Source organism: Asterias rubens, chromosome 17 (assembly GCF_902459465.1).
Source record: "Asterias rubens chromosome 17, eAstRub1.3, whole genome shotgun sequence".
Classification (NCBI taxonomy): Eukaryota; Metazoa; Echinodermata; class Asteroidea; order Forcipulatida; family Asteriidae; genus Asterias; species Asterias rubens.
Genome location: NC_047078.1, coordinates 2953540 through 2967944, shown reverse-complemented (window position 1 = coordinate 2967944; position 14405 = coordinate 2953540). Strand labels below are relative to the sequence as shown.

The following is a 14405-nucleotide window of genomic DNA, read 5'->3' as shown; positions in this document are numbered from 1 at the left end:
AATCCCGCTCCCATCACTTTGTATTTGTGTGACCCATATCAAGACAAAATTGTTTGTTTGAAAACTCAACCATATTAGCCATGTCTAGATATATACATGTAGTGATAACTATGTATAAATAATGCTCTCATGTAGTGGTCAATATTGATTGGGTTTTTGTGTTTTGCTCCTCTAGATGTTCTACACAATCGTCAGTTACTTCATACCACCTACAAGATGTTCATTCTTGTCACCTTCTGCTACGGTAAGATATTTGACGGACACAGTAATGCATAACATTCTTACGCAACACGCAGCAGCGATCTTATAAACTGACATTCAAGTTTCTGTGGTGTTTTCTCCCAACATATAGAGAAAAGAAAACTTGTTTCTCTTAATCACAATTACAGTTGTACTTCCATTCTGTTGTTTTTCAGTGATCGCTATGATGCATCTTTTAAGTAGACTGTGCAAACGATAGAAAAAAAACTTGTTTATCGTAATCAGAATTACAGTAATATTTCCATTTTTATTTTTATGCTTCAGTGATCGGTAAGATGTGTATTACTCTTCACTATGTGGACTTTGCAATTGATTATAATAAAAAAAAACTTGTTTGTTGTAATCATAACTACAGAAGTTTTTCCATACTGTTTTTTTTTCTTCAGTCGCTATGATATTCTTCATCATCTTCTAGCTAGAGAAAAAACTTGTTTATTGTATCATAATGACAGTATCCATACTGTTTTTTTTCTTCAGTGGTCGCTATGATGTTATTCATCAACTTCTAGATAAAGGGGAAAAAAAACTTGTTTATTGCATTATACTGTTATAATTACAGTTATATTTCCATACTGTTTATTTTGTCTTCAGTGATCGCCATGATGTTCTTCATCACTTTCTATGTGGACTCTGCAATCAATGGAGAATAAAACTTGTTTATCATGTTTGTTGTAATCATAAGTACAGTATAATTAACATACTGTTTGGTTTTCTTTTTCTTCAGTGGTCGCGATGATGTTTTTCATCATCTTCTACGTGGACTATGCAAATGATGGGACACCCCTTACAAATGTTAAAATGACCGCCCTGGCCTTCCAGGCATTTGGAGATGGTGTGTTTCTACTCATGTTGATACTCATGGGCAAGGGTTATACCATTACAAGGTAGGTAATAGCAAAATGAATCATAGAGGTGAAACCCCGGCAGGTAGCTTTACCCAGAGTTGGCCTGTGCCGAGTAACTTGGTATCCAGATAATAATAATAATAATAATAATAATAATAATATTAATAATAATAATAATAATAATAATAACCAGTTTTTATATAGCGCTTTTCACACTAGAGGGGCATTTCAAAGCACTTCCACATTATTACCCCTGCAGCAGATTTCACAAAACGCTAGGATTAATCCTATCTCGAGTTAGGACGAGTAACCCGTCCCAACTTAGGATGGGTTCAATGCATCCTAACGTCTATGGCTACAGAACTTAACCCTAAGTCCTAAGACTAATCCTAAGTTAGGAAGAGTTTTCACTGGGCTTTAAATGGGGAGTATACAGCCTGTGCAACAAATATTCGTTACTTGGCTACATTAATCACAAGAACCATCTCTGCCATCACAGGTACCCATTTAACCCTGGGTGGAGAGAATCATGTATTTCAGTGTCTTGCTCAGGGACACAGGTAGTGTCACGACCGGGACTCGAACCCACACTCTGCTGAACAGAATCACAAGACCTTGAGTTCAGTGCTCTTATCCGCACGGCCACGACATCTTAAAACAGACGTCAATATTATGTTCAATTTTATGGGTTACTTGATGTGAATGAGATCAAAGTTCTTGCAATTCTCCACTTTCCAATAAAATAAAAAAAAGGAAAATATTTAATACAAATTGCAGTTGTTCTAAACTACACAACTGTTTTTTTTCTTACTTTGCAAGTGTGACAGTTTTTGTGCTTAAAAACATACCCCCCCCCTTTTAAACGCAAAATTATGAAATCCCAAGTCACCATCGCTCATAAACAAATCCACAAACATTTGACTTGACTGACTATTGACAAGTGTCAAAACACTCAACAAAGAGCTTCATCAATTTTGTTTTCCTTTTTCGAGTTTAGAAGTTTTGAGCAGACACGTTCTCTCAGCTTCAAATTTGCCTGATTATTTTGTTTGACTCATTCCTGGTTTGTTTCCACCTCTAGAGGGCGCATCAGTCATTCGGGCAGCGTCAAGATAGCAGTTCTCATGTGTATCTATACAATGCTGTATGCAGCACTTTTCATTTACCAACTTGCGGTAAGTACCGTATGTTTTTTTCGTTCATGTTGTTGCTGCAAATTTTGTTCTGTTATAATAATAATAATAGTGAAGTCTTATATAGCGCACGTATCTACCAAACAAGGTACTCAAGGCGCTGAGTATATACAAACTTTCAGAAAGATAGGTTAATTTTAAAATACTGCCCTCAAGTGTTTGTAACAATTTTAAATACTGCCCTCAAGTGTTTGTAACCATTTTAAACGCTGCCCTCGGGTGTTTGATCCTGGTGAGGTTCTCTACCTGTACGAGAGCCCAGCTGGTTTTGGTCTGATTGGCATCCGTGGTGTCTGCTGGTTATGGTTCATCTACGCCATCTTTTTATTTATCATGCCTGATCTCTGTGTAACAATTCTAAATACTGCCCTCAAGTGTTAGTAACTATTGTAAATACTGCCCTCAGGTGTTTGATCCTGGTGAGGTTCTCTACCTGTACGAGAGCCCAGCTGGTTTGGTCTGATTGGCATCCGTGGTGTCTGCTGGTTATGGTTCATCTATGCCATCTTCTTACTTATCATGCCTTTCTGTGTAACAATTTTAAAAACTGCCCTCAAGTGATTTTAATAATTTTAAATACTGCCCTCAGGTGTTTGATCCTGGTGAGGTTCTGTACCTGTACGAGAGCCCAGCTGGTTTTGGTCTGATTGGCATCCGTGGTGTCTGCTGGTTATGGTTCATCTACGCCATCTTCTTACTTATCATGCCTTTCTGTGTAACAATTTTAAATACTGCCCTCAGGTGTTTGATCCTGGTGAGGTTCTGTACCTCTACGAGAGCCCAGCTGGTTTTGGTCTGATTGGCATCCGTGGTGTCTGCTGGTTATGGTTCATCTACGCCATCTTCTTCACATTGAAACACTACCCAGAGAAAGGATTATTCTACGTCCCCTTCTTTTTCTTCTACACACTATGGTAAGTGCATAGCCTTAAAGGAAGTGGACACTATTGGTAATTACTCAAAATAATTATCATCATCAAACCTTTCTTGATTATGAGTATTGGGAAGAGGTTGATAGTATAAAACATGGTGAGAAACTGCTCCCTCTGAAGCAATGTAGTTTTCGAGAAAGAAGTAATTTTCCACAAATTTGATTTTGAGACCTCATGTTTAGAATTTGAGGTCTCGAAATCAAATCAGAAAGCACACAACTTCGTGTGGCAAGGGTGTCTTTTCTATTATTATTATCTCGCAGGTTTGTTATTTTATATATATGTTGAGATACACCAACTGTGAAGACTAGTCTTTGACAATTACCAATAGTGTCCACCGCCTTTAATCACGGCCTTCTTTTGTTTGTTCACTACAAAGAGCCAGCCATTCCCCTCCTTTTTGGGGGGAAGATTTCAAGAAATCCCACTCCACCCCATTACGTTCTGTTTACACTATTGGTAATTACTCCAAATAATTATTAGCATAAAACCTTAGTGGTTAACAAGTAATGAAGAGCTGTTGATAGTACAGTCGACTCCCGTTATTACGAGCTCGCATGTTACGAGGTTCCGGTTGATACGAGGTTTTTTGCCGGTCCCGAACGGCCCCATGCGTGTTTCAATGCATTAAAATACTGATTATACGAGCACGGTAGTAGCGAGAACACGGTTATAACGAGGTAATTTGGGAGACCCATTACGAGCAAAACATTGTTTAAAACCCTTCTATAACGACAACAATTCAAAAACCAACAAAGGAAATACCTGTACAGCCGGTAAAGTCGATATTTGTGGCTTTTAAGACATACAATAGAGGTGTTAAGTGGACGCTACCGCTAGCAACGCTAATCCGAAATCGGGAGTCACGAGTCAGCAAGCAAGGTTGTTAATTCCAAACTCCGGACAATGGTGGGATTAGGAGGTTTGCATGGTTCAAACATTGGAGAAATCTTAAGAAAAGATACTGATCCACTGAGTTTATAAGCGCATTATAAATTTTCAGAAGAAAAAAACACCCGCAACTTACAATCAAAACTAGTTGCGTGATCAATATTATTGAATGCAAAAGCAAGATTTTACCTGGTATCCCACATTGGCAATGAACCATCTAACATGACACAGTGTTTACCAATGAAAATCAAGATTCTATTTTTTGTTGCTGTGACGAGTGTATTGCGCATGCACACACATGCACAGAACAGCACGATCCTCCCTGGTATCTCGCGTTAGCAATGAACCTTCTACTATTACACTAGTGGTTACCAATGAAAAACCAGCTTTTATTTTATTGAAAATTTTCACAGCGTGTGCAATATGCATTGCAGCAGTAAGATTTCCCCTGGTATCTCGCAGCAGCAATGAACCATCCAGCGTTAAACAGGTGGTTACCAATGAAAACCAAGACTATTTATTGCATTGGCAATAAACTGCCGGCGACCAAAGTTTTGTAAGAGACACTTCCCAAAACATGAACGCAAGTTAAAATCTTACACTTTTTATCAATCTTGTAAAATGTAAATTGATTTTAAAATTGAATTTAAAACTAAACCAACTTAGTTAAAACACTTGTATAATCCCCGCGTTGTGCTTGTTTGTGCAGTACATCGCACATACTACTCTATGCACACAGTAGTAGTCAATTGCAGCTCTGCCATGCAGCTATGTACACACGTGCGGCCATTATGTCATGTATTCGAAGTACACGTGTTGTGTGCATGCACAATGATGACGTATGTATCTATATTTAGCGCGCTGCGTTTAAGACGAGGTTCGGATAATACGAGGAAATTGGGCCAGTCCGATGGACCTCGTTATAACGGGAGTCGACTAAAGAAAGAAAGAAGAAAGTACATGTATAAAGAAAGAAGTAGTTTTCCAAGATTGATTTCGAGACCTCGGAAGAAAAATGTCCCAAAATCTAGCGTCTGAAAGCGCACACACTTTGTGTGACAAGGGTAATTTTTCTTTCATTATTATCTCGCAACTTCGACAATCAATTGAGCTCACATTTTCACAGGTTTTTTTGTGTGTGCTTATATTGAGATAGACTGGTCTTTGACAAATACCAATAGTGTCCAGTAAGCAGAACACAGCTACACTCGCAAATAGTAGCAAAGCAAAGACAAGGGCGCCTGCAGGATTTTTAGTGTTTTCGGCCTTCGACATTTAGCAAAGGTGTCCAGTGCCTTAAAATATTTTCAGAGTTTAGAAGTTGTTTTCTTCTTTGTTTCTAGGTTCTTGTCAACACCAATTATGATTCTAATAGCGACGTTTGTGTTCCCGAAATGGTGGAGAGAAAAAGTGATGAATGTTATAGAGTTAGTTATAGCGTTTACTGCGCAGTTGGCTTTCTTGGTGAGTAATCCTTATACTCAGGTTTATTATTTCTTAGTGAAAGGTTGTGGGCTCAAATCCAACCCGAGTAAAATGCCTGTTATTCTTTTTTCACAGACATTTTAAGAATTTTTTTAAAGATGAAATTGATTTGTTTTTACAGATTTATTGATTGATTTATTTTGTAACATATTGCAAATATTCATTGATTGATTGACTTTGTTTCAAGTATTTTTTTTAAGATGAAATTGATTTGTTTTACCGATTTATTGATTGATTTATTGTTTGATTGACTGATTTTGTTTTCATTGATTATTTAATTGTGTAAATTATCACCAAGAGATTTAATGACTGATTGATTATTGATTGATCAGAGATACTTCGAACCATACATATTTGTAGGAATTGGTTCTTTGAGCAATGGTTGATTGGTGGATTGTTTTTATTGAATATTTTTTTAACTTTTAGTACGACAAATCATCACTGATTTAAATATTGATTGATTGATTGATTGTATTGAGATGTATTTTGTATACATGTATGTCTTGTTTCCAGTTTCTCCTGTTTTTGTTTGTTTTTTTTTATAATATTTTTTAATTTTTTCCTTTGAATTTCAATGTATTTTCTCTTCCTATTATATAATTGCTCATATATTTTTTATAGATGAATAATAAATAACTAATTAAATTGATTAGGAGCAGTAGATATTGATTGGTTGCTTATATTTTATACATTAATTATAGTGTACATGAGTGTATCTACAGTATGTATTGATTAAGTGTTCAATTCAATTAAAAAATACTTTATTTATTCTAGAATAAGGCAATAATAAAAAACAATTGGCAGCTCCATAACAAAAACAGTTTTCAAAATACCAAGAAGTACAACATCACACTATAAAGAAGAAGGCCCATACAAAAATAATAATGAAAAAATAATAACAAATTCTTAGGCCTATATAGCATATTTCACAATAACCGTATCAATGCTCCCTGGTCATGGGGCCAATAACATCCCTGTAATGTTTCTCAGCTCCCTTAGGAGTATACAGCCCTGAGCTGCCTGTAAGGCGCTTGTGGCTTTTCATACAAAATATCAAAATGGATATTATATACAAAACATCAACCAAAATTGTTCTACAAGTTCTATAGGCCTAAACTGATAATAATAAATAATGTTAGATAAAAATGTCTCTAATTGTAATCTTTAAATCAATTCCATTCACAGGTAATGACAAGGCCGTCAGCAGCCAATCGTAACTTTCCTTATCATGTCCGAACGTCCCAAATTGGTATAATAGCCGAGCCGTCCGGCGCCATGTCCAACAACATTGACGGATTCACTCACAGTGACTACGGCAATGCTGCCTTCAGGGATAACGGGATGCCAAACTTTACCGAGATGTTTGCGGTGACAACATCCAACAGAGAGTCATCGAAAGCGTTTTCGCCATACGCTGTCAATGGGGTGAGTTAAAAAAGTCAAGCGTGTTTGTGACAACGAAAGGATTGATGATGGTTAAGGTTTTAACTCCGCCACGGGTACACTTCATTGTATTCATAAATACCTCAGACAGTTTCGCTATTCCTATTGATGGAGAGCGCGTCACGTGGGGGTGTTTTAACCGTTGATAATGACCAGTGTTTATAACCAATTGTGAGCGGAGACTCCGCGCTAGTCTTGATGCAAGACGTTTCTTGTTACGGGCGATTCAGGCGCTGTCGGTGAGTATGAAAGGAAAACCAGTGAATATGCACCAAGACTATACGCGCATGCGCACGAACGGAACCGGAAAACACACCTTACGGACATCGTACATGTACATGTAACAACACGTATACTGAAAGTACCATGGAGGCGGAAACGGATAAGTTTTACAGAGTTTCTTACTTTATTACGCCTTTTAACCAAAAAGGTATTTATGAATGGGAATCAAAGTGTGTTGAATCGGTTTTCAACTAGTGGTTTAAACCCGCTGAGGCCTGGTACTTGATAATTTGTCCTCGACTTCGTCTCGGTAAAATTATCAAGAACCAGCCCTTGTTGGGATTAAACCACTAGTTGAAAACCTCTTCACCACACATTGATTCCCTTACTCACAGTAATAGATGCTAACACATAAAGGGGAGGATTGACACTGCCTCTAGCCACTGGGCTAGCTTGGTGGTGTAGTCATATTATATTAACTAAGAATGGTTCATTATTATTATTACATGTAGATGGTGCTTTTATAACCCGTTACTGTATATATTTATTAACCCCCAGAATAAACCTACTACAGGAAACTCACCTGTACAGGACCCAGTTTACCCCCCATCGTTACCCCCCGGTCTAGGGGGCTACCCCCCTCCCTCGGCACCACCCCAAACATTAAGTTATCCCCCGTATCAGAACGACGGGCTAGAAAAAGGAGCTACAGTCAGGACGGTAAGACAGACGGGTCTACTACTATGCATGAAGGCTTTTCAGTAGTTGCTTGCATGCGAGCTAGCTGTACATGTTCATGTAGTCGCTTTTATAGTAACCTTTGATTTGGCTTTCAGTTGTGATGAAAAATTATGACTTTTTCAACACAGTCCAGCATTCCCTTGAAAACAATCAGAGCATACTGATCGGAACATTCAGTCGTTAACCAACAGTTCTTCTCATAATCAACACTACTCAAATAAGATGTTTACTTGTACATGGTGCTCCCGCAAACCTCTCTTTACATTAATAATAGTAATCCCACTGGCACTGCAAATGCGAGATAGATATAGTTTCCACCGTCATCTATACGGACAACTTGGGTTTGGCCTTGAGCTGCGTCAGGCATTCTTAACTTTTCTCATAGCCGGGTTGTTCACCAACCATGCACAGAATATGATAAAACTCCAGCATGCAACATGCGTTTTTAACAAAAAACGCACATGGTTTTGACATAGAGTTATGTATAAGAACTAGAGGGCGCACTGTCCTATATACGCGTCCTGGCATGCGCGCAGGCGGCCATTTTCTAAGTTGACAAAGCAGGCATCGCACAGCGAGTGTTTGTGCGACCATTTTGTAAGTTGACAAAACAGCATCGCGTCAGCGTTCAATACAAACAAATTCTAACAAGCACTTCATATTCAACGCGCGTGCAGAAGGGCGCGCGTGTCTCCTTGCAGTTCCGCCGCGTTTGTGCAAGAAGCATGACCAGTGCGCCCTCTAGTTCTTATATATAACTCTATGGGTTTTGCAGTCATATTGCCAAACTAACCTGGATTTTCCAAAGGCAAATAAGAAGGCGAGATACCATCACTGCTCCTACACTCTGGAACTTAATAGATGGATAGCACATGACGTCAATGACCACCATTTTTCATGTAAAACAATGTAAAGTGCACGTGTGTACGCGCTGCGCTTGACTCTCTGCCATGCCAGCCTTTCACCAGTACACCTTTCATCAAAGATGGCGGCCATTGTTACCACATTCATTGGTTGATACGACTTCCACTTCCTAGTTCCAATTTAATTATCTTAAAACTCACTCGTTTGTTCCATACATTTCCTTTGTGGTTGTCATTTGTTTTGCTGTAGCGCTTTGTAACTGCTGGAAAAGGTCCTTTACTAAATACTTCATGTAGTTTGGCACAATTTGCCAGTAAAAAGATGGCCGACGTGGCGTCAAACGGGAACTAGCTATAAATAAGTTAAAGTCAACACCAGCACCATTGTAATTGTCACCCATCATGTTGGCGTTCAGTAGACCATGCTTGTCATGGGTGGCATGGTTGGCTTGTGCGTAAAGCGCTCGCCTCTCACCAAGGTGACCCCGGATTGATTCACGGCCGGGGCCAAATTTGAGTTGAGTTGTGCGTTGATTCTCTGCTGTGCCACGAGGGTTTTCCAGACCATCCGGTTTTCCTCCCTCAGGAAACAATCAAACACTTTCGATCTCTGGCTGTGCTCCGTGGTCATAATGGGTTGATGTGGCTGGCAGCCAAAGGCGCCCTTGAATGCCAGCTTCTCAAACACTTGTAGCCGCGTCCTTCGCAATTCAGCTCTTAGCTGCAAGTAAGGATGATTAGCCCCCCAAATTATTATTTGTCCCAAGGTGTTCTTACATGTAGAACAGTCAGTCCTGGGTTGACACGAAGGCCATGCCCTCTGTTGCCCTGATCTTGATGACAGCGGTGCCCCTTCAAAAGATTGCCACAAATTTTGAGTTTTTCAAATTGAAAGTGGCATTACCATTTTAAAGATGAAATGCAAGGCCTTACAGTTCAGTAGACATTTACGATGTTACATGTACATGTACTTCATAGAAATGCTTTCCACCCATTCAAGAGTCGTTTCTAGCTTCAGTACTAAAATCCAATGCCCCATGGTTGTTTGTTTATGAATGTTCCTTAGTGACAATTTGTTAAGTACACATTTTTTGCTCTGCTAAAAGCTGCATGAACTTAACCACAATGCTTTATTTTGCTATTTCAAAAACATACCCAACGTACAGCAGTTTGTAGGAATATTTTTAAATGTTGTTCTCTTGCTCTTTTTCTAAACAATTTGCACAAACAGTGACGCAACCAGGACTTATCTTCTCCAGAAGACGATCAGAGCATACTGATCGAAACGTCGAGTTAATCCAACGGTTCTTTTCAGAACCACCCCAACTCATTTAGAGATTGTTATTACATGGTGTGACCGCAAACTTTTCTATATAGGACTTATCTTATCATCGACATTAGAAGAAAATTCTGCCTTGTGTTTGGACTGCTAAAACAGTTGATTGGACCGGTCCAAACTTCTGCGCATTACACTCATGTAAGATTAGTCTTGTACTTCAGCAGAATCAGTGCAATGATTCATTCTAGTAGATTGTTCTGGCGGTCCAATGGATTGCAAGTGTGTGCTCAGGAGAACTTATTTTGCATCTACTATACAGGCTTGATAATCTTCCTACATGTGCATGTTAGGTTTGATTTCAGATTGTGTTTGCCCTTGGAAAAATCTGAATGACTGTGGTTAAATACTGTAGCCTGAAAAGTCAACTAAATTACTCAAAATAATTATTAGCATGAAACCTTTCTTTGTGACGGGTCGAGTAATGGGGAGAGGTTGATGGTATAAAACATTGTGAGATACGGCTCCCTCTGAAGTACATAGTTTTCTAGAAAGAAGTAATTTTCCACGAATTTGATTTCGAGACCTCAGATTTAGAACTTGAGGTCTCGAAATTAACCATCTAGAACGCACACAACTTTGTGTGACAAGGGCGTTTTCTTCTTTCATTATTATCTCGCAACTTTGATGACCGATTGAGCTCAAATTTTCACAGGTTTGTTATTTGATGCATATGTTGAGATACACCAACTGTGAAGGCTAGTCTTTGACAATTACCAATAGTGTCCAGTGTCTTAAAGCCTAGATGTGTAATGTACATGTAGGTCAGCCCTTGTACTCGGTGAAATCATAATGTTCCTACTTTTTTTTTCAAGGACCAAGTATCAAGCCTGACTATAGTGCCCAACTTTTGAGACGCCTCTTTAAACCTCGTGCTCTCCTGGTCGTCAAACTTTTAGTTTGGACCTCACTTGTACTATTTCATAGAACATGTAGAATGCTAGTTCATTTCATGGGACGGCTGGAACATTCCATTACAACAGGCGCTTGTTCTTTGTATTCACTAGATGTGCCATAGGCCCCTTTCAAAAACACGGCTTTGGCTTTTGATTCGGCTTCAGACTTTGTTCTCTAGTCTGAAGCCCTGAGCATGTACATAAAATTAATTGAGTAACCAAGCTAGCCTGAGCCGAATCTGGAGCCGAAACCAGGGCCCAATTTCTAAGAGCTGCTAAGCAAAGAAATTTGCTTAGCATGAAATTTCTTCCTTGATAAAAACAGGATTACCAACCAAATTTCCATTTGTTGCATATTGCTTGATATTGGTATTCAGGTGTTGTTTGCTTATCCTGAAAATCAAGTGAAAATTTGGTTGGTAATCCTGTTTTTATCAAGGAAGAAAATGTCATGCTAAGCAAATTTGTGTGCTTAGCAGCTCTATGAAATTGAGCCCTGGTTTTTGAAAAGGGCCCTCTATACTAGTAGAACATTCTTGCAGTCAAGTGGATTTCAGACTTTCTTTTGCATAGACTGTAAATGGTGCCCCACTTTTGAGTCACCTTTTTTTCCTCTCGTGCTCTTCCAGTCAACAACTTTTTTACTTTGGATTTCTGAATCTGTTTGCCCTTCACTTGTACTATTCCATAGAATGCAAGTCAACCAGCCTCAGATTCACTCAATACCAACCATAAAACACCAGAGACAACACAAAGAGATAGAGAAGTAGCATCTATGTTTAGATCTAGTTTGGTAAGAAGACGTTCATACGTTTGGGTAGTGAGGCATTGCATGGTTAGGTATCGGTGTGTATTCAGTTTGTAGTAAGAGTACATGTATCTACTTTGTTTTGTGGATTTTTCATTTGAGGACTTGTCTTGCTATTTATTCTTCTGCCTTGGGAGTAGGGCCATGTCCGAAGTGGTGGCTACGGCTGTGGCTACGATCGTTGCCAGGGGTGTTGCTAAGGGCATCCTTTACTTCAATGCATGATGACGCGGTGATCCGGCCGTAGCTGGAGCCATAGCCGTCAATTCGGATACTGCCTAAGTTTGAGAATTCTGCTGGGTGTTCAAGGCGAAGTAAATTAGTATTTGAGAAAGAAGTAATTTTCCACGAATTTGATTTTGAGACCTCGGATTTAGAACTTGAGGTCTCGAAATCAAGCATCCGGTCTTTGACAATTACCAATAGTGTCCAGTATCTTTAAAACCTGTGACATAAGAAAGTTTTGAAAATAAATAAATAAATGCGTTGTACAAAGACAAGATCTAAGACAGAGAAGTAGAGAGATCCTCTGTGTTTAAAGGAATACCACGGTTAAAGATGAACTACTCCTCATGCTGCTTTTTTAGAGCCTGCTTACTTAAATACACTAGACACCTTTGTTAATTGTCAAAGACCAGTCTTCTCACTTGGTGTATCTCAACATTATGCATAAAATAACCAACATGTGAAAATTTGAACTCAACTGGTCGTCGGAGTTGCGAGAAAATAATGGAAGAAAAAACACCCAGATGCACACCTTTCAGATGCTTGATTTCGGGACCTCAAAATCTAATTCTGAGGTCTCAAAATCAAATTCAAATATTTGATCTTTCTCAAAAACTACATTACTTCAGAGGGAGCCGTTTCTCACAATGTTTTATACTATCACCAGCTCTCCATTGCTCGTTATTTTAGTAATTACATACTGTACCAATAGTGTCCAGTGCCTTTATTATTTCCACAAAAATTCGAATTAATTAATTTTTTGCATACATGAATTGTCACGTCTTCATCTTGTAGCGTTTTCCATTTCAGCTGTGCTTTTTTTCCCCCCAATTTTGCCGGTGTTACAATTTATTTGCTGGTGCTTTCAGTTTTGAATACATTGTTTAAAAGTGTTTTGTAGCCATTGGGATTTGAAGCAACTTGTAGGTAGAGTCTTTGCTGTAATTGTGGGTTATTTCCCCATAAAATTCCTTGGTTGTGCAATGGTGATGTGTGGCGCACCACAGAAAAAATTCTGTTTGGAGATAATTGCGTTTGAAAGTGAACTGCTTACTACTTTTAATACCTAAGAAAAAATTGCATGAGTAAAGCCTGGTTCATACTTCCTGCGAATGCAATGCGATGCGAATTTGACGTCACAACTTTGTTTTCGCAGCGATATTCGCAAGAGAGTTTAGCACAACCCTTGCGAATAATTGGTTGGGAATATGTGACATCAACTTTCGTTTGCATTGTTCTGTGATTTTCACTTTTTTTTTTCCTCAAAAAACTTGACGACTATTGAAGCTTAAACCTCTATTAGTAATACCTCATACATACCTCTTCCTTCACAGTGAGTAGGGATTCATGTCATAGCCAAAAACTTGATTTACAAAAGATATCACAATCCTTTAAAGGAACACGTTGTCTTGGATCAGACAATTTGGTCTATAAAAAGCATTTGTAACCATTTTTTATAAAATGCATAAGGTTGAAAAGATGTTTTAAAAGTAGAATACAATGATCCACACAAGTTTGCTTCGAAATTGCGTGGTTTTCCTTTTACTGTGTGAACTAACATAGTCGGCCATGACTACCATAAATGGCCGACTGTGTTAGTCGACGAGGTAAAAGGAAAACCTCGCAACTTCGAAGCATGTTTGTGTGGATCATTGTATTCTACTTTTACAACGTCTTTCTACTCATATAAATGCATTTTATAAAAAACTGTTTCAAACGCTTTTCAAAGACCAACTCGACCGATCCAAAGCAACATGTTCCTTTAAAGAGGGTCTCCAAAGTAGAATTCAGGTTTGTGATGAGCTCATACTTATAATCCTGTACACTTGATACTAATTCTCTCCTATTTCATTTCTTCTTGCATACATGTAACAAACTGCTACCCATAGGAGTAAATGTAAGTTTTCTTGAATTAACACATTATTATGGGTGAATACACATGTACAGTAATGGGGAAATACTTTGCAGGAAAAATTGTTCTTTAGTATGAACTATAAAACCAGTAACCTTTTAGACTAAAATGATAAAACAATTATGTTTTTTATCCTTAGCACCAATCCTGTCGCAGAATAACCAAACTCTTCCTAACTTAGGATTAATCTTAGGACTTGGGATGAGTTAAATTCCGTACCCAAAGACGTTAGGACGCATTGAACCCGACCCATCCTACGTTAGGACGGGTTACTCGTCCTTCGTCCTATCTCGAAATAGGATTAATCCTAGCGTTTTGTGAAATCGGTTGCTGTACCTTTTAACTCTAAAAA

General features: G+C 38.5%; 1 protein-coding gene across 1 annotated transcript in view; it reads left to right on the top strand.

Moving 5' to 3' along the window:
* Positions 1 to 14405, top strand: part of LOC117301628 (transmembrane protein 145-like) — a 28374-nt gene that overhangs the window by 13357 nt on the left and 612 nt on the right. Inside the window, exons 7-14 of the mRNA XM_033785649.1 lie at positions 176 to 244; positions 986 to 1145; positions 2188 to 2281; positions 3041 to 3213; positions 5466 to 5586; positions 6793 to 7032; positions 7831 to 7992; positions 11800 to 11901. Of these exons, the coding sequence (XP_033641540.1) occupies positions 176 to 244; positions 986 to 1145; positions 2188 to 2281; positions 3041 to 3213; positions 5466 to 5586; positions 6793 to 7032; positions 7831 to 7992; positions 11800 to 11901 (1121 nt within the window). The remainder of the gene's footprint in view (positions 1 to 175; positions 245 to 985; positions 1146 to 2187; positions 2282 to 3040; positions 3214 to 5465; positions 5587 to 6792; positions 7033 to 7830; positions 7993 to 11799; positions 11902 to 14405) is intronic.